This window comes from Podarcis bocagei, assembly GCF_964188305.1.
Source record: "Podarcis bocagei genome assembly, chromosome: 1".
Lineage (NCBI taxonomy): Eukaryota > Metazoa > Chordata > Lepidosauria > Squamata > Lacertidae > Podarcis > Podarcis bocagei.
The window spans coordinates 134,425,744-134,445,691 of record NC_138125.1 but is presented as its reverse complement, the minus strand read 5'-3'; the positions used below and the strand labels follow the sequence as shown (position 1 = coordinate 134,445,691).

General features: G+C 42.9%; 1 protein-coding gene across 1 annotated transcript in view; it reads left to right on the top strand.

Moving 5' to 3' along the window:
* The window catches only part of KLF7 (KLF transcription factor 7), a 97,297-nt gene extending 79,990 nt beyond the window's left edge, over positions 1 to 17,307 (top strand). The window contains exon 5 of the mRNA XM_081183018.1: positions 16,641 to 17,307. Coding sequence (XP_081039144.1) covers positions 16,641 to 16,692 — 52 coding nt within the window. The 3' untranslated portion in view covers positions 16,693 to 17,307. The remainder of the gene's footprint in view (positions 1 to 16,640) is intronic.
* Positions 17,308 to 19,948: the final 2,641 nt, after the last annotated feature.

Below are 19,948 nucleotides of genomic sequence, written 5' to 3'. Positions count from 1 at the left end.
TACTTAAAAAGAATAGAATTGACTTCCGATGGGAATTTCCGGAAGGGGTCTCTTTCTTTTATAAAGGTGTTAAAAGAAGATTGACTAGTCCCGAAGAAATAGGAAAATTCACAAGAAGATATAAAGAGCTCCAAGTGGGAGAGGAAGAGGAGAAGGGTGCAGAAGGTAGATCTAGATTGAGGGAGGATTTAGAGTTAGGTGAAGAGGAAGAACAAAGTAGAGGAGAACTAGAAGAAGAAGAGGAGGAGGAAGAAGGAGAGGAAACAGAAAGGTTACAGAGTAACAACTAACTCAGAGTAGCACCTAAAATAATATGTCTTTAAAACTATGGAATTGGAATGTTAATGGAATGAATGATAAGAAAAAACGCAATGGAATTGAACGCATTCTAAAAAAGAAAAATTTAGATATCATATGCCTTCAAGAAACCCACGTGGCCAGTAAACATAAGAAAATCCTTATTAATAAGAGGTTAGGAAATGAGTTTATCTCCTCCGATAAAAAGAAAAAAAGAGGAGTAGTATTATATATTAAAAACAACATTGAAACACACCAGCTATTTAAGGATGAGGAAGGGAGAATGATCGCAGTCCGCATTAAATGGCAAGGGGAAATGATGATAATAGTGGGAGTCTATGCACCAAATGGCAATAAAACAGAATTTTTCAGATCATTGGAAGAGAGATTATTTGACTACATGGACCAAAAAATCATAATAATGGGAGATATGAACGGGGTGGTCTCAACAGAAATAGATAGATTAAGGAAAACTAAGACAGAAGGAGGGAAACTACCTAAGACATTTTTTGAAATGGTGAAGAACTATAACTTGGTAGATATATGGAGATTGAGACACCCCATGGAGAAACAATTTACATTTCACTCAGGACCGAATGAATCACTGTCAAGATTAGACCAAATTTGGATATCAAATGAACTAACAGTAAGAACTACAAAAATTGAAATACAGGCCAAAATTATCTCCGACCACAACCCCATAATAATGGAGATGAAGGGGGTTGAAGGACGAACTTTCAGATGGAGATTAAATGATAACTTATGGGATGATCAAAAATTTGTGGAAAAGATTCGGACGAAATTATTGGAGTACTTCATAGATAACCAAGACAAAGGGGTTAAAATAAACGTGGTATGGGATGCGAGTAAGGCCGTCATGAGGGGCCTGCTCATCCAACAAAATGCATGGAAAAGGAAAAATAAAGAAAAAAGAACTAAGGAGATTTTGAGACAGATTATGGATTGTGAACAAAAACTAATTAAAAAACCAAATAATGAAAGGATATTGCAGGAAATAAAATCCCTCCAAACCCAATTTGCAATGTTGATAAATAAGGAGGTTGAGTGGAACATCAAAAGATTAAGACAGAGAAATTTTGAATTTGCTAATAAGCCAGGAAAATGGCTTGCGTGGCAAGTCAAAAAGAGAAAGGAACAAAACACAATAAACAAAATACAAATAAACGGAGAAGAGATAACTGAACCAAAAGGGATTAGAAGAGGATTTACGGAGTTTTACGAGCAATTATACAAGAATAAGGATAGAAACAACAATAGGAAAATAGAGAGATATTTAAAAGAGAAAATGGTAAGGAAGATTTCGATAGAGCAAAGAGAAATGTTAAATGCCCCCATTTCCAGAGAGGAAGTAGAGGAAGTGATAAAGGAACTGAAAAGAGGTAAAGCTCCGGGCCCAGATGGGTTTACTGCGAGCTACTATAAAGAAATGAAAGATATATTGACGGTTCCGTTAGTTGAGGTGATGAATAAGACCCTAAAGGAAAAAGAGATCCCAAGCACCTGGAAGGAGGCATTTATCACAATAATTCCAAAACAAGATACTGACCCAACCCAAGTGAAAAACTATAGACCCATTTCCTTATTAAATACAGATTATAAGATTTTTGCGGGAATTTTGGCAAAAAGGTTCAAGAAAATATTAGTGAAGATAATGCATGAGGACCAAGCGGGTTTTCTACCGGGAAGGCAAATAAAAAACAATACAAGAGGCATAATTAATATAATAGAATATTTATCGGACAGAATTGATAAGCCAGCTAGTCTGATTTTTATTGACGCGGAGAAAGCCTTCGATAACGTCACCTGGGACTTCATGCTGAGAAATTTAGAAATTATGGAAGTGGGTCAAGAATTTTGGAATGGGATAAAAGCAATATACACCGAACAGAAAGCGAAGCTGATAATAAATAATGCCATAACAGAAGATATAAAAATATCTAAAGGGACAAGACAGGGCTGCCCGCTCTCTCCGCTGCTCTTTATAGTGGTGTTGGAGGTTCTGCTAAACGCAATAAGGCAAAACAAACAAATTAAGGGAATATCATTAGGCTCAAACGAATATAAAGTTAAAGCATATGCTGATGACGTGGTATTAACGGTAGAAGATCCTATAAACAGCTTAAAGGGAATTTTGGAGGAGATGGAGGAATTTGGGAAGTTAGCTGGATTCAAACTAAATAAGAATAAGACAAAGATGATCGTTAAAAACTTAGACCAAGACAAGATAGAATCACTACAGGAACAAACAGGAATTGAAGTAGTTAAAAAAGTTAAATATTTAGGACTCTGGCTTACCAATAAAAATATTGACCTATACCAAAATAATTATATCCCAGTGTGGAATGAAATTAAGAAAAAGCTGGAGATTTGGGCAAGGATGAAATTATCACTCTGGGGCAGAGTGTCCATGGTCAAAATGATGGTACTCCCCAAAATGCTTTTTCTATTCCAAACAATCCCGATAATAAAGGGCACAAAAAACTTTAAAGAATGGCAAAGGGTGATTTCTAGATTTGTCTGGGAAGGAAAGAAGCCCAGAATTAAGTTTAAGATATTAACAGATACCACTGAAAGAGGGGGCTTCGCCCTGCCAGACATGAGAACGTACTACGAAGCGGCATGCCTTTGCTGGATTAAAGAGTGGATAAAGTTGGAGGATACAGAGTTATTGGATTTAGAAGGGTATAAGAACAAATTTGGATGGCATGCCTATTTGTGGAGAGATAAGATAAAAGTACATAAGGGATTTTGCAGCCATATCTTTAAGGGACCTTTGATAGAAGTTTGGAATAGATATAAGAACATATTAGAACCAAAAACCCCACACTGGTTATCACCAGTGGAGTTAATAAGTGTAAAGAAAGTCAATATGGGGAAAAAATGGGGTAGGTACGAAGAATTGGTATTGAAGGAAGGAGGGAAGTGGAAAATTAAACCATACGACCAGGTAAAAAGATATACATACGATTGGCTGAGCTACTATCAGATAAATGAGATATTTAAAAAAGAAGTGAAAGAGAGGGGCTACGATGAAAAGACATCGAAATTTCAGAGAGAGATAATAAACAGTGATCGGAAAAATCTGTCAAGTATGTATAAAATACTGTTAGAATGGAACATGAAAGATGAGAAAGTCAAAAAAGTGATGACTCAGTGGGCAAAGGACCTCGGCTATGATATTCAATTGGAGAATTGGGAAAAATTGTGGAGAGTGAATATAAAATTTACAGCATGTGTACTGCTAAGGGAGAATATGTTAAAAATGTTATATAGGTGGTATATGACACCCGTTAAACTAGCCAAGATGTATAAAACAGATAACAAATGTTGGAAATGTAGACAAAAAGAAGGGACGTTCTATCACCAATGGTGGGAATGTGGGAAGGTTAAAAGCTTCTGGGGCGAAGTCTATAATGAAATCAAAAAGATATTAAGCTACACATTTGTAAAGAAACCCGAAGCTTTTCTATTAGGTATGGTCGGAAAAGATATTAAAAGAAAGGATTATAAAATCTTCCAATATGCGGTAACAGCAGCTAGAATCGTGGTGGCGCAGAAGTGGAAGCAGGAAGAAAGCCCAACGTTAACAGAGTGGAGATTAAAATTGACGGAATATGCGGAGTTAGATAAATTAACAGGGAAAATTAGATATATGAAGGATCAAAAATTTATAGATGACTGGGGAAAATTTGCGGATTATCTGGAGAACAAATGTTTAGTAAACACAACGCTAGTAGGATTTAAAGAGGCACTGTAAAACACTAAGAAGTATTGCTTATGGAAAACAATGTCTGAAAAATGGTACTAATGGCAGTACGAAAGATTGGAATGCGTTATAAAGAGATAAATACGAATGAATGTCAAGGACGTTGAAGGAAGTCCAAAAGAATGAGATGTATGAAACACGGATTTAATGTATATATATGGAAAGATTAATAAAAATTTTTAAAATGCAAAAAAAAAAAAAAAAAAATAAAGGAAGCGCAGCTAAAAGTGCACTTTCAAGCTATTTAGCCTTCTTACAGTGTATTTATATAAAGGCAAATAACTGCACAGTCACTTTATACCTTTATAGGCAGCTGTTATTTGTGGTTGCCTTTTACACTCAGTTTCCTTAGAAGTTATGGAGCTCTTGGTTACTTTTGAAAACTTGCTGTAAGATTTAACAGATCTTACAGACTGGAATACTTGGCTCAGTGTACTTTAGACTATCTGACTGTTAGCATAGCATTGGCAAAATAAAATCAGACTTCCCAGTAATAAAACCAAATAGCACTGTCATTGCCAAGCAGTAAACCACCTAATTTGAGAGACTGGCCATGCGCAATCTAAAGCTGAGATCTTGCCGAGGCAATAATCAAATAATATCTTACATCTGGCCATGCCATCTTCTGAAATCCTATTTATATATGTAACTTTGAGAGCAGGTTTTGGAAAATTACCCGTCCTTTTAAAGCAGCCCTCAAGACTTCTGTTGCAATAAGGAAATGCTTTTAATACAATCAAATCTCTCTTTAGTTCCTGAACACATTTAGATTGCTGGGGTTCACGTATAGAGAAGAGGACGTAAACAGATACCTGTTCTCTAACAGGGGAAGAAATATTATCATTTTTCACATTCTGTCTGTCGGCAGCGCCCATTCATCCCACCAAGTTATATAATAATAATAATAATAATAATAATAATAATAATAATAATAATAATAATAATAATAATAATAATTTATTATTTATACCCCGCCCATCTGGCTGAGTTTCCCCAGCCACTCTGGGCGGCTCCCAATCAAGTATTAAAAACAATACAGCGTTAAATATTAAAAACTTCCCTGAACAGGGCTGCCTTAAGATGTCTTCTAAAAGTCTGGTAGTTGTTGTTCTCTTTGACATCTGGTGGGAGGGCGTTCCACAGGGAGGGCGCCACTACCGAGAAGGCCCTCTGCCTGGTTCCCTGTAACCTTACTTCTCGCAATGAGGGAACCACCAGAAGGCCCTCGGCGCTGGATCTCAGTGTCCGGGCTGAACGATGGGGGTGGAGACGCTCCTTCAGGTATACAGGACCGAGGCCGTTTAGGGCTTTAAAGGTCAGCACCAACACTTTGAATTGTGCTCGGAAACGTACTGGGAGCCAATGCAGATCTCTCAGAACTGGTGTTATGTGCTCTCGGCGGCCACTCCCAGTCACCAGTCTAGCTGCCGCATTCTGGATTAATTGCAGTTTCCAGGTCACCTTCAAAGGTAGCCCCATGTAGAGAGTGTTGCAGTAGTCCAAGCAGGAGATAACTAGAGCATTCACCACTCTGGCGAGACAGTCTGCGGGCAGGTAGGGTCTCAGCCTACATACCAGATGGAGCTGGTAGACAGCCGCCCTGGACACAGAATTAACCTGCACCTCCATGGACAGCTGTGAGTCCAAAATGACTCCCAGGCTGCGCACCTGGTCTTTAAGGGGCACAGTTACCCCATTCAGGACCAGGGCATCCCACCCACCCACCCGCCCCCTGTCCCCCAAAAACAGTACTTCTGTCTTGTCAGGATTCAACCTCAATCTGTTAGCCGCCATCCATCCTCCAACTGCCTCCAGGCAGGACATTCACCGCCTTCACTGGTTCTGATTTAAAGGAGAGGTAGAGCTGGGTATCATCCGCATACTGATGAACACCCAGCCCAAACCCCCTGGTTTTTCCTCTGACAGCGCTGCCTTCCTTTTTATTTCTGGACATTTGGCCGTGCTTTAGTTTGTTCAGAATGCGGGATAACATAACTTAGAGGGAGATCTCTGGAGCTTTACTTTTCTTTGCATGCCTTTTGTCAACCGAAGGAAGATGTGTTCTCTTTTCTTTGTTGGCAGTGAGAGACTCCTTAAACAATTGTTGTTCTATTGTTGTCACTGGAACTAGCTTAGTTCTTCACAGTTGAGGGAATTGTCTTCTTGGAGTGAGACCGCTGCTTTCTTGTAATCTTTAAGGAGAAGCTGACACGTTTCTGACCTTGGGCTGAAGCCGTTCGTTTCATTTCAGCGTTGCGTTTCGTGCTCTACAGCAGTTTAACTCCCTTTCCCACAACCTTAGTTATTTATCTTGGTTAGAGCTGTGCACAAACGGCCCTTAAAAACCACCTGCCCTGCTTGTGGGCAGAGAAGTTGGGAGGAACCGTTTCACAAGATCTCTCCAGGGGCAGGAAGAATTTTCCAATGGTTTCTCGGGGTGAGGCTCATCATTAGCAGCGGAAGTAGCAGAACCAACACGTTCCTTTCCCCCTAAGAGTGTGCGTAAGTGTGTACAGCTTGCAGCAGCAGCCTGTCCATCATTTAGCATCATCTAACTAGCATTGGGTGGCGCTGTGGGTTAAACCACAGAGCCTAGGACTTGCTAATCAGAAGGTCAGCGGTTCAAATCCCCGCAACAGGGTGAGCTCCCGTTGCTCGGTCCCTGCTCCTGCCAACCTAGCAGTTCGAAAGGACGTCAAAGTGCAAGTAGATAAAGAGGTACCACTCTGGCGGGAAGGTAAACGGCGTTTCCGTGCGCTGCTCTGGTTCGTCAGAAGTGGCTTAGTCATGCTGGCCACATGACCCGGAAGCTGTAAGCTGGCTCCCTCAGCCAATAAAACGAGATGAGCGCTGCAACCCCAGAGTCGGTCATGACTGGACCTAATGGTCAGGGGTCCCTTTACCTTTACCTTAACTAGCATTGTTCCATGACAATTGTGAAGGGGAAATGGTAGCCACACTACCCAAAAACCCCAGAAAGTGTTGGGAAAAATTCTTCAAAGTGGCCTCCTACTTAGAGGGTGAGGGGAAATGCCTCATCTTTTCAGAAGAAAAGTGTTCTGATAAATTTCAGCTTGGCTCTTGTTGTAATATTATTCAGCCCATTGAACAAGCTGATGTCTCTGTTTTCTCCTGGCTTGTTTCCAAAGACAAACACAACTAGTCCTTCATGCCCAAGGCAGATACAGGGTTGTCTTTCCTGAGCAGAAGTCCTTCCATGGCTTGTGGCAAGTTGCATTTGAAACTGAGGGGACATGATACAGAACGGGTGTGTGAGCTTTCCACAGTTGCCTTGGGCTTGCCTAAAGTCGCTTTTTGGGTAGTGGTCTTTTTGGATTTGGGTGTCAGAAGTACTCAGCCTGATGTATGTGAGGGATGGGGGGGAGTTGCTTCTGTCTCTCTCCCTTTTTCTTTCTCTTTCTCACACACACCCATACACCCCCCCCCCCACACACACACACACACAAAATACCCTGTTTCCAGGGCAGCTGTCTACCAGCTCCACCTGGTACACAGGCTGAGACCCTACCTGCCTGCGGACTGTCTCGCCAGAGTGGTGCATGCTCTCGTTATCTCCCGCTTGGACTACTGCAATGCACTCTACGTGGGGCTACCTTTGAAGGTGACCCGGAAACTACAACTAATCCAGAATGTGGCAGCTAGACTGGTGACTGGGAGCGGCCGCCGAGACAACATAACACCGGTCTTGAAAGACCTACATTGGCTCCCAGTATGTTTCCGAGCACAATTCAAAGTGTTGGTGTTGCCCTTTAAAGCCCTAAATGGCCTCGGTCCTGTATACCTGAAGGAGCGCCTCCACTTCCATCGTTCTGCCCGGACACTGAGGTCCAGCGCCGAGGGCCTTCTGGTGGTTCCCTCATTGCGAGAAGCAAAGCTACAGGGAACCAGGCAGAGGGCCTTCTCGGTAGTGGGGCCCTCCCTGTGGAACGCCCTCCCATTTGATGTCAAAGAGATAAACAACTACCTGACATTCAGAAGACATCTGAAGGCAGCCCTGTTCAGAGAAGTTTTTAATGTGTGACATTTTAGTGTATTTTTGGTCTCTGTGGAAGCCGCCCAGAGTGGCTGGGGAAACCCAGCCAGATGGGCGGGGTACAAATAAATTATTATTATTAATACAGTTTCAGTCTAGCTTCAGAGAGTAGAGTGGAGGAGGTTTGCTTCAGCTCCGTGCTATAAGATTTTACAGCTGCTTTTTGAGTAAGTCCGCCTTGTGTTCTGCCTCAGGGTCCTTCTGCACTGGTTGTGCAGTACAGTGGTACCTCGGGATGCGAACGGGATCCGTTCCAGAGCCCCGTTCGCATCCTGAATGGAATATAAGACGCAACAGCGCGTCTGCGCGTGCGCGAGTTGCATTTCGCCGCTTCCGCACATGCGTGTGACGTCATTTTGAGCATCTGCGCATGCGCGAGCGGCGAAACCCAGAAGTAACATGCTCCGTTACTTCTGGGTTGCCGGGGAGCGCAACCCGAAAGCGTTCAACCTGAAGCAACTTCAACCAGAGGTATGACTGTAATGGCTACAGGGAGCGCTGTGAAATCTCCACTTGGCCAAAAAGTCGCCCTTTGAAGGTAGGCCAGCCACTCTCTTGGTCTAACCAAAGTCAAAAGGTTGTTGTGAGGACAAAGTGGGAGGGATTCCAGGAATAGAGATCCTGCCCCCCCCCCCAAAAAAAAACAACAACAAGTTTTTGGACTGCAGCTCCTATAATTCCAGATCTTTGGCCATGATAGCTGATGGGAGTCCAACATCATCTGGAGAATCACAGGTTCCCCATTCCTGACATATACCACCCTCAAAAGACTGGAGATAAAAATGTGGTAGATTTGGGGGGGGGAGGATTGTGGTCAAAACCATTATGCAGCAAATGAACATCCAACCGCTTAGTGTTCTACTTAGTGTCCGAGAGTCCATGTCCTTGCGAGTTTTTTTTTTAAAATATATTTATTAACTTTTCAAAGTTTATACAAAAAAGACAAAATACAAAAATACAAAAAATTAAAAACACATATAATTTCACTCACTTGTTTTCTTTTAACTTATTTCTCGGACCTCCTCATACCTCCCCTTTTTGAATTCCAATTCAAATTATTCCTTCAGCAAATCCTCTCCCTTAATTTTCACTTAATTTTACACCTTTCTTTCTTCTTTCCCCCCCCCCCCAATTATCTTAATCATTACAGCTAGTAACCACTTAAATTCAGTCCAACATCAATCTAACATTCACTAATTTTATAATATTTCCCAAGATAGTCCTTAAATTTCTTCCAATCTTCTTCCGCCGTCTCTCTTCCCTGGTTTCGGATTCTGTCAGTCATTTCTGCCAGTCCCATGTAGTCTGTCACCTTCATCTGCCATTCTTCCAAGGTGGGTAGATCTTGTGTCTTTCAATACTTTGCGATAAGTATTCTTGCTGCCGTTGTTGCGTACATAAAAAATGTTCTGTCTTTCTTTGGCACCAATTGGCCGGCCATGCCCAAGAGAAAGGCCTCTGGTTTCTTAAGAAAGCATGTCCTTGCGAGTTTTCCTCCTCATTGGAATAAAGACTTGCATCTTAATTGGACAGGCAGACAAAATATTTATTAATTTCATAAAATTTATACATGGCTTGATTATGTATATATAAAACCACCTCAAAACCATTTACAAAAAACAATACATTTATCAATAAAATAGCAATAGTAATTTAAAACATTTAAGAAAATGCAAATCAACAATAAACTAAAGACAGATTAAACATGCATCAACATTTTAAATACTGGTATCTGGGCAAGCTTGTCTAAGCAGAATGTTTTCAGCAGGCACTGAAAAGAGTATGTAGCACGCATAGGCAAACTCGGCCCTCCAGATGTTTTGGGACTACAACTCCCATCATCCCTAGCTAACAGGACCAGTGGTCAGGGGTGATGGGAGTTGTAGTACCAAAACATCTGGAAGGCCGAGTTTGCCTATGCCTGGTATATAGCAAGTTGCCTGCCTGATATCAATAGCCAGGGAGTTCCAGTGTGGAGGTGGCCACACTAAAATACTGATTTCTTATGTGGAACGGGTATTACGTGGCACTTGTAACAATGCCAGTTCACAGATCAAAGTGACTGAGTGGGTGTATATGGGCTCAGGTGATCTCATAGGTAAACTGGTCCCCAGTTGCTATGTGCTTTGTATACTAATAGCAACACCGTGAACATGGCCCAGTAGCAAATCGGCAACCAGTACAGATCTCTGAGCACAGGTGTTACATGCTGACAAGGCATGTCTTACTCCTCTCAGCAATCGTGCTGCAGTGTTCTGGATCAAGCGCAAGGAAGCCCCACATAGAGCACATTGCAGTAATCCAGTCTTGAAGCAACCAAGGCCTGAGCTTCTATCTCCAGGCTTCCCCAGTCCAGGAACAGCCATAGCTGTCGAACCAATTGCAGTTGGCAAAAGGCGCTTCTAGCCACTAGGTCCAGAAGCACCCCAAACTGCGAACCTGCTCCTTCAGGGGGAGTGCAACGCCATCCGGGGGGGGGGGGCAGTTGACCAATTTATTGGATATGGGAAATACTCATATTCAAGCTCAGCTTGTTTTCTGACACCCATCTCCCCACCGCATCCAAGTAATGGCCTAAGACTGCATCGTCTCTGTTAAGTTGTGGGTGAACATATCAGACGACGCAGCGATTTTTCAGACAGCTCTTGTTTATTCACAAGGCCAGAACAGAACTGAACTGAAGGCTTCAGCCAGCCTGCTTATATAGAGCTCCACTAGAATGCAACAGTAACCATTTTCTGTAACTATCCAATCACTGAACGTCACTTTCAATCCCTTATTTGCATATGTGGACCTGAGTGAAAACTATCTACAGTATCCCCCCTGCTGGCCCAGGGTGAGAACTTCAGTACATAACAGTCTCTCCTGATTCAGATGTGGTGGAGAAATAGAGCTGCGTGTTATCAGCACTCTTTAAGTAAGCACTTGATCTCCAAATGCATAGGGCGTGAGAGGGTGTAATGTAGAGAAACCTTGCCATATGGATAATCATACAGTGGTACCTCTAGTTGTGGACTTAATTCATTCTGGGGTGCTATTCGCACCCCGAAAAGTTCACAACTAGAGCGCCTCTTCTGCCCATGTGCGTTTCTGTGCATGCGTGAAGCGTGCAGATCGCTTCTGCGCATGTGCGGGCGGCAAACCCGGAAGTAAACACTTCTGAGTTTGCCACGTTCGTAAGCTGAAAGTCTGCAACAAGAGTGGAACGCAACACGAGGTATTACTGTACATATTTTGTCACCCCCCCCAAAAAAAAAGTTCGATTATCTGAGGAAATGAGAGTCTCGCTGCTCATCCAGAATTTTACTTTATTCAACCTGGCAAAATAGTAGTTCTTTTTATTTAATTGTCCCAGCTTGTGATTGTAACATTTGCTTTCATTACTCTTCTTCCTTCCCTATTCCCAGGAGTATGCAGCAATAATCTCTTTTAAGCTCTCATTTGTGAGAGAAAATAAGTCTCTGATTAGCTGAATAAGGATGCTTTCATGAACCGACAACCTAGCTGATAAACGTCCTGTTATATCCGCAAGGTGATTTGTGATGGCTATTGTTTTAACCTCTTCCTCTCCACCCTGTTTTGGTCAGCAGAAGTTTAATTGACATGTGACACTGGAAACTTAAATGGCACTGGGGGGGGGGAGCTCTATGTGGGCTTTCAGACTTTTTGTTTAAACTACCTTGCCTTTGGGGATAGAACCTGCTCATCCTGCTGCACCCAGAGAGGAGGGGATGTTTTCAAACAAAAGAATTGTTAACTGTGAAGACCAAAAAGGGTCATTTTCTTTGTTTGTTTGCCTGTTCAAATACCTGAATAGGTTTCGGTGATCTTGAGAAAGGCAGATGGGCAGCATAGCCCACCATGTGGGGTTTATGTAGGCTAAAAAAACCCTCACTGGTTTGAGTTCCTTGGAAGAAGTGGCAGGGTATACAAATATAAAATGAAAATAATAAATTTCCGCTAACAATGACATATGACCATGTGAAGATGAATGTGTATCATCATTCTCTCCAGAATGTGGTTGCCGCCCTATACCAATCACACCAGCTTCCTTGCTATGTGGTTTGTTAAAGAGATCAGATTCTGGACATGTTGAAAACTCAGAATTTTGTGCATTGCATGTATGTACCAGATAGGTGCCCTCATGTTGTCAGAGGGCTTTTTGACTGTGGCACTCCTTTAAAAAAAAGTGTACTGCCCTTAATCTGAAGATCTCAGGCATTTCACAACATAAAAATATAAAATGAGGGCACAAAACATAGAATAAAACAAAGGCAAACCAATAACCCCTCACCCACAACCACGTTTCAGATCCTATAGAATGTTAATCAGCCAAAGGCCAGGTTGAAGAGAAAACTGGTGCCTAAAGAAATGCAATAAAGGCGTCTGGTAAACCTCCCTGGGGAAAGCATTCCACAAACGGGGGGCCACCACAGAAAAGGCCTGTCCTTTTGCCTCCACCCTCGAAAACTCTCACAGAGGAGGCACACAAACAAGAGCCTCAGAAGATGATTGCAGGGTCCGGGTCAGTTCATATGGAAAGAGGCTGTGCTTGAGGTATTGCAATCCTGAGCCATTTAAGGCTTTATAGGTCATAGAATCATAGAATCATAGAGTTGGAAGAGACCACAAGGGCCATCGAGTCCAACCCCCTGCCAAGCAGGAAACAAAAAAAAATAGAAGGTTTGGATTTGATATCCCGCTTTATCACTCCCCGAAGGAGTCTCAAAGCGGCTAACATTCTCCTTTCCCTTCCTCCCCCACAACAAACACTCTGTGAGGTGAGTGAGGCTGAGAGACTTCAGAGAAGTGTGACTGGCTCAAGGTCACCCAGCAGCTGCATGTGGAGGAGCGGAGACGCGAACCCGGTTCACCAGATTACGAGTCTACCATTCTTAACCACTACACCACACTGGCTCTCAAAAACCAGCAATTTGAATTGGGCACAGAAACTACTTGGAAGCCAATGCAGTCGAGGCAGGATGGCATTATATGTTTGACACATATTACCCCGACGAACAGCCTGGCCGTCGAATTCTGCACTAGCGGAAGTTTCTGAACTGTCTTTAGGGGCAGCCCCATGTACAGTGGATGCTTGGGTTGTGAACGTGATCCGTGCGGGGTGCACGTCCGCAACCCGCATCGGCGCATCTGTGCACGCACGGGTTGCGATTCGTCGCTTCTGCGCAAAGCGTGATTTAGTGCTTCTGTGCATGTGCGACTGCCAAAACCCGGAAGTAACCCGTTCCAGTACTTCCGGGTTTCAGCAGTCCGCAACCCAAAAAAACGCAACCTGAAGCATCTGTAACCCAAGGTATGGTTGTAATAACACATTGCAGTAATCTAACCTAGAGATTGGGACACAGAGCCTAGGACTTGCCGATCAGAAGGTCGGTGGTTCGAATCCCCGCGATGGGGTGAGCTCCTGTTGCTCGGTCCCTGCTCCTGCCAACCTAGCAGTTCAAAAGCACGTCAAAGTGCAAGTAGATAAATAGGTACCGCTCCGGCGGGAAGGTAAACGGCGTTTCCGTGCGCTGCTCTGGTTCGCCAGAAGCGGCTTAGTCATGCTGGCCATATGACCCGGAAGCTGTACGCTGGCTCCCTCGGCCAATAAAGCGAAATGAGCGCCACAACCCCAGAATCGGCCACGACTGAACCTAATGGTCCCTTTACCTTTTTAAACCTAGAGATTGCCAGAGCATAGACGACAGAAGTTAGGCTATTCCGGTCCAGATAGGGGTGCAGCTGGGTCATCAGTCAAAGCTGAAGGAAGGTTCTTTGCACCACTAAGGCTACCTGAGCCTCAAGCCAACAGCAAAGGATTCAGGAGTGCTCCCAAGCTACATACCTGCTCCTACAGAGGGAGTGTAACCCAACAAGAGTAACCCAACCTCCCAGCTATCTGGTCTAGGGAACTGCCCACTAACAAGTGCCTCAGTCTTAATCTGGATTGAGATTCGGTTTGTTGGCTCTCATCCAATCCATTACAGTTAAATTGATGGAATATGCTGAAATGGCAAAATTGACGATGAAACTGAGAGGAAGAGACGACAATGAATTCAAGTAAGAATGGAATATGTTTATTGCATATATACAGGAGCAATGTACACAGGTTAATACATTAGTAGGGTTTTAAGATCACTTGTAATTTTATCATGAATGAATAGTGGATGATTTAAATACGATATAAATATAACAACGGACATGTAGTAAGTTGATAAACAGTAGAACCAGGTAAGGGTTTAGATGGAAGTCAAGGGATTCTAGGAATCCCACAAGTGTACTTTTGTTTTTATTTTTTTTTATTTTTTTTAGACATATTTTTGTGAATGTATGTTTTTGTTTCTTTGTGTTTTTTATTATCTTTGGGAAATCAATAAAATGTGTTAAAAACAAAACAAAAAAAACAATCCATTATACAGAGGCAAGACTGAACATCGGCTGAACGCTCTGCTTCTGGAGTTTTCTTGCCCAGCGCATGTTATTTCCCCAGAATTTTAACCTTTGAGTATGTAATACACACAAGCACACAAATTGTGCGCTGTGATTCTTCATGGCATTGCCTATTCCTAATGGAAGAAAAAGAATCCCACACAGCTCCCCACCCCGCAATTCGTTGTTCCAGCTGCGTCTTGCATCTCAGGTGAGGCATATGGATGTAAGCTGGCAAAGTGTCATGCTGATTAGCAGCATCAGCATATGTACTGCAAATGTGTATGTGTGTGTGTGTGAGAGAGAGCAGAGGTGGACCCCAGAGGGGACTGAAAGAGAATCCCTTGGGTGTCCTTTCAATAAGCTGGCTACTAGCTTTCGCTAGGTATTTCTGTTGAAGTGCTCAGTAGGTCACCCGCTGTACTGGAAGGAACACAGAACCTGCATGGATTGTGGCACAGGGCTTGCGCTCAGCCAGTTTTTTCAGGGTCAAGCAGTTGAACTGCAAGCCAGCCTTTGAGGTAGATGCTGTGTGGACTGCAGTCTAATTTTCAGTTGTTCCTTACTGATCAAGGAGCAGATGCAGGGCTGCAGGGGTTTAGCAAGCCTGGCATTCTTGTTGAAATCACACTGGTTTGCACGGGACTGTAATGGATTTGGGACTGTTCCAAAGACCTACTTCCTACAGGGAAGTTTTTACTGGGAAATGGCGCCTTGTTGGAAATAAAGGTGTGGATCTACCTTTTTTAGGTTTCCTGAAATACAGCCTTATATGGGTATATGAAAACGGCTGAATGAGTATACAATTCATAAACACAGCAGGATTTCCCCCTTAAAAGAGAGCCAGCATGGTGTAGTGGTTAAGAGCGGTGGACTCGTAATCCGGTGAACTGGGTTCGATTCCCCGCTCCTCCACACGCAGCTGTTGGGTGACCTTGGGCCAGTCACACTTCTCTGAAGTCTCTCAGCCCCACTCACCTCACAGAGTGTTTGTTATGGGGGAGGAAGGGGAAAAGGAGATTGTTAGCCGCCTTGAGACTCCTTAAGGGGAGTGAAAGGTGGGGGATCAAGTCCAAATATGAATCAGGTGTAAGGAAGCTCTGGGCCCTCCAGATTTTGCTGAACTACAACTCCCATAATCTCCTGCCTTTGGCTAGGGCTGATGGGAGTTGTAGTTCAGAATTGTCGGGTGCGCCAAAGGTCTCCCCCACCCAATATAAATATGACCAGCCTCTATTGAAAAATCAGATATGTTAGGAGTAAAGTTTAGCTCTAAAATGAGTGGTTTGTACCCACTATTAGGAACCCATTCAAAACTGCTGTTTGTTGTGGCATGGCTAATAGCGAGACTGTGCTGCTTCGTCGGGATTTTACAGACTGGGTGGTGGTGCATTGCTTCGCCTAGCCTTATTTGATATGCTGCTGCTAATAGAAAATTCTAGCTACAGCGACTTATTCTAGCACTTGAGTTATAACGCAGCTTTGTTGCTTCCTGCCAACGAAGGTGATGCACTTCCTGTTCTTGGAAAATGAAAGCATACTGGACTCCTGTTTACTGGCCCAATAAAAAGGTTGCACCTCTGGTGCTCTGTGTTTTAATTATTATAAATATACAAAACATTAAAAACATATATAAAGGTGAAAAGGTAAAGGATCCCTGGATGGTTAATTCAACTATGGGGTGCAGCAGTCATCTCCACTTTGAGGCCAAAGGAGTTGGCGTATTTAGGACAAATACAGCTTGTTACATCCCATATAACGAAATAACCCTTATATTCCTTTTCTCATAACTGTGTATATTTGTGAGTTGCAGAAGACACCCACATCAAAACCCATAATTGGTGTTTTATTTGCTAAGCCTGAGCTCAAGCATGCATGGAAGATTCACAGTCATACATTATTTCTAGAGTGTTCAACACGTACCAGGTGCTTTGCAAATTCTGCCTTTTTACGGAGCAGCTGTAAGCAGAGAGTTTTCCATCCCGTTTGACGATGATCTGGTATACAAAATCAGAAAAGTTTTCTATTGCCTAACTCTGATATATATATATTTTGTATTTATTTCTGCAGGTGTTTTTCAAGATCTGATCACCTTGCCCTCCATATGAAGAGGCACATCTAAATAATAGATCTCTCAGCATGGCCCAGATGCAGACAGACCTTGAGCATCCTGGGGAGAGGGGAGCTGCCTGTCTCTCGCTGCCTTTCAGAGGAAGAGAACTTGATCACCTGTACGCAAACCATGCACTAAATGCCGTCATGCACCCAGCTATACTTAATTACATATGTGTCTTCTCTACACCTTGCCCAACTGGAAGGCAGATGATACCTGAGGAGGAGGAGGAGGAGGAGGAAAGGGGTGCGAGAAGATGTCAGCAAGACACGGATGGTGCTTACAGCACTTCAGGACCGTAGGATTTTTGTTCCCCGTTTATTGCCAATGGAAATGAAAGCAAACGGGAGAGGATTCCCTGCCGCAGTAAGAGAAGAAAATGTAACTTGCTTCTCGATGCAACTTGGATGATAGGGGATGGGGAACATGACTTTTGGAGTTGCATATTTGTAGCACTAACTTTTCTTTTTAAATGGATTTTGGAGGGGAAACTAATGACCTAGAAAAACCAAATCCCAGTTTGGTAGCCAAAACGTTAATGTCTTGGTTCCTTTCTGTTTTTGTTTTCGAGACTCCCTTATGTACAACGATGCATCAAGGCTCCTCACAGACACTTTGACCTGCTCTGATCTCTGTCAAGATCCCTTCAAGTCAATACCAATGGCCTTAATTGGCAGTAGACTGTGCGGTGATACCTGGGACACGCCTACTTTTTTCGCTTGAGATGGTATAGACTTCGTCAAGGATATTTTCTTTTGTTTTGGCTTTGCTTTTCGTTCCTTAAATTTTGATATTTTGTTATTGCACATCATGTGCACTAGGGGACTGTGAAAACTACTGATGTTCCTTCACAGTGGTTGGCCAGCAATGTCCCTGAGCAGCACCACAGTATATCTTTGGAGCCTTCACCACATTGCCATAGTTCGGACTTTCTATTTAATTGCCTAATGAAAACTTGAACAACAGCTTCTCTGGAAGCTTTGAACCTTTTTCTCCATGTTCATCAGAACTCATTTACTCACCTGGATATCTGTCTTGGATTCTGTCACTCAGGCATGACTTCAGATTTTCCTTCTGCACCGTGGGGAGCACGCTTGCTGCAACCCACGACGATTGGTTAGCAGCTCAGGCCGCTTTTGACCCTTTGACCCGGTCAAAAGCCTGGTTACTGATTTGTGTGTCTGGCACCTGCAAAAAGATATATTTTGGGTTGAGCAGATTTGTAGAAATACGATGATCATCATGAATGGAAAAGTGAGAACCTCTTCTGGTTAAAATAACCCCACGCGGCATTTTTGCTCTGAAGATGAAACCTACTTAAGGTTCTCCTTTCCCATTTATCAAGGTGATGTGACTTCCCCACTCTTCTGACATGATAAGGTTAAATGAAAGGGATTGGCTTTTTGGTGAGCACTGACTTCCTACCAAATGACAAGTTTAAGCAAAAATAACAAATAGAAAACACATGGGTCCACACTGTCCAATGGTTGAACCATTTAGTGATCAATGGAGGTATCAGGCTCACCTTTTGAATCTTGTAGATAATTTGATGGTTGTGACTCAAAGTGGATTTAATTTCCCTGTACTTTACACACACACACATACACACCCTATTCTATATATACATGATGTCTACTTCTAGTTAGTTGGAGCTGGCACTGATTCCAAAGACTGCCTTTTCAAACTATCTCTCACGCAGGTGGAGAGTTAGTCATTGGGAATGGTTGTGTATAGTTAATAATGCAAGACCACCCGTGCAAGATGTGCCGAGAAATGAAATGGGCATGTTGATTCTTCCTTGGTTGCTGCTCTTCCACTCTCTAAACTAGCTCACTGCCCACCCTTTTGACTGTTTTTTTGACTTGCCGACTGTTCAGTAATTTCCTAATTTATGTTTAGGATGCAAAAACTTTAAAAGTTCTTTTTTTATATACAGAATATCTAAAATTGTATAATGTAAGTACAGACACAGGGATTCTTAGCACTTGGCCGCCTTGGCTTTCTTTCCATCTTTGATTTCGTCAAACTTAACTGAGTTTTCAAATAATACTCTCTTTGCATCGGAGTTCTTTCAGACGCTGTGGCTGTCAGTGCAGATACAAGGCCCAGCCCTTTAACAGTGGGATGTGAAAAGGACCAAAATCTAACCATCTGTGTGAGGGCAAAGAACGAGAGCATTTAAGGATGAGGGAGGAGAGATCTAAGTTTTATTCCAAAGATTTATGGTTAGCTATGATTTAGAAAATATTGGAGCACTGCTTGCTGACAATCTTGTAGTTCTCTGTATCTGTGTTCACATATTTTCTATTCCACCCAGGGGTTGAGTGGGCATTTGAGAGCCTTGTAGCTCGTTATTTGAATATTGTATGGCAGTTTTAGACTATCAGCTGAGGTGGATGACGGAACATCCAGACAGTGTGTTAGCTGAAAAATCTATACTGTCCAAGAAATTATTCTTGTAGCATCCTACATAATCTGCACACATATCTGTCATCACAGTAATCATTGGGTACCAATATCCATGAATGTCGTCATCTGAAATGTTGTTAAATCCTATTGCCTCTAGAATTCTTAGAGATCATCTATAAGACTTGGTGACAAATTTAATATAAGCCTGTATTTTAAATAATTCAATGTGGGTGGGAGTTGGGGAGGGGGGAAATATGGGTATGGAAAAGAACAATGTTGATTTACTTCCCCAGTGTCATTTGTGGTCTCGCTTAACATCTCTGCTTCAGAATGTGAAATCTTCAATGCCCGCCCTTTTGCAGCAGATCAGAACCCTAAACTGGTCCCCTCTCTAATGGCTTCACAAAGTTAGTGGTCTGAAAAAGCACACACATTGGAAAGTATGACCTCCTTGAAATAAATAAGATGTGCTTCTGAGTAAATATGTAGAGCCAGCCCAAGTGTTGAGCAAGGAAGAAAGAGACTTTAATGGCGGGGATTGCAAGATAGGGGAGAGGAATACTAGGTTCCAGCCATGCAACTGTTAATTGGCAGACTGCCCCCAACATGGACCCATGGCATCAGTGGCTCAAACACTACTGCTGGCCAGTCAGAAGCTGAGCCTCGTGCTGTCACCATCACTTTGCGGCCACCACCACCATCACGGAGGCCACCTGGTTGCTCCCTCCCCTTGGTCATCACTTGGGTGCTGCAACCTCTGGCTTTTTCACCTGTGAACCATGCCTGATGGATGTGCCATCACAACAGTTCGCCATGCTTTTGAGGGGTTTCCTTTTTCCATATTACAAATCCTGAA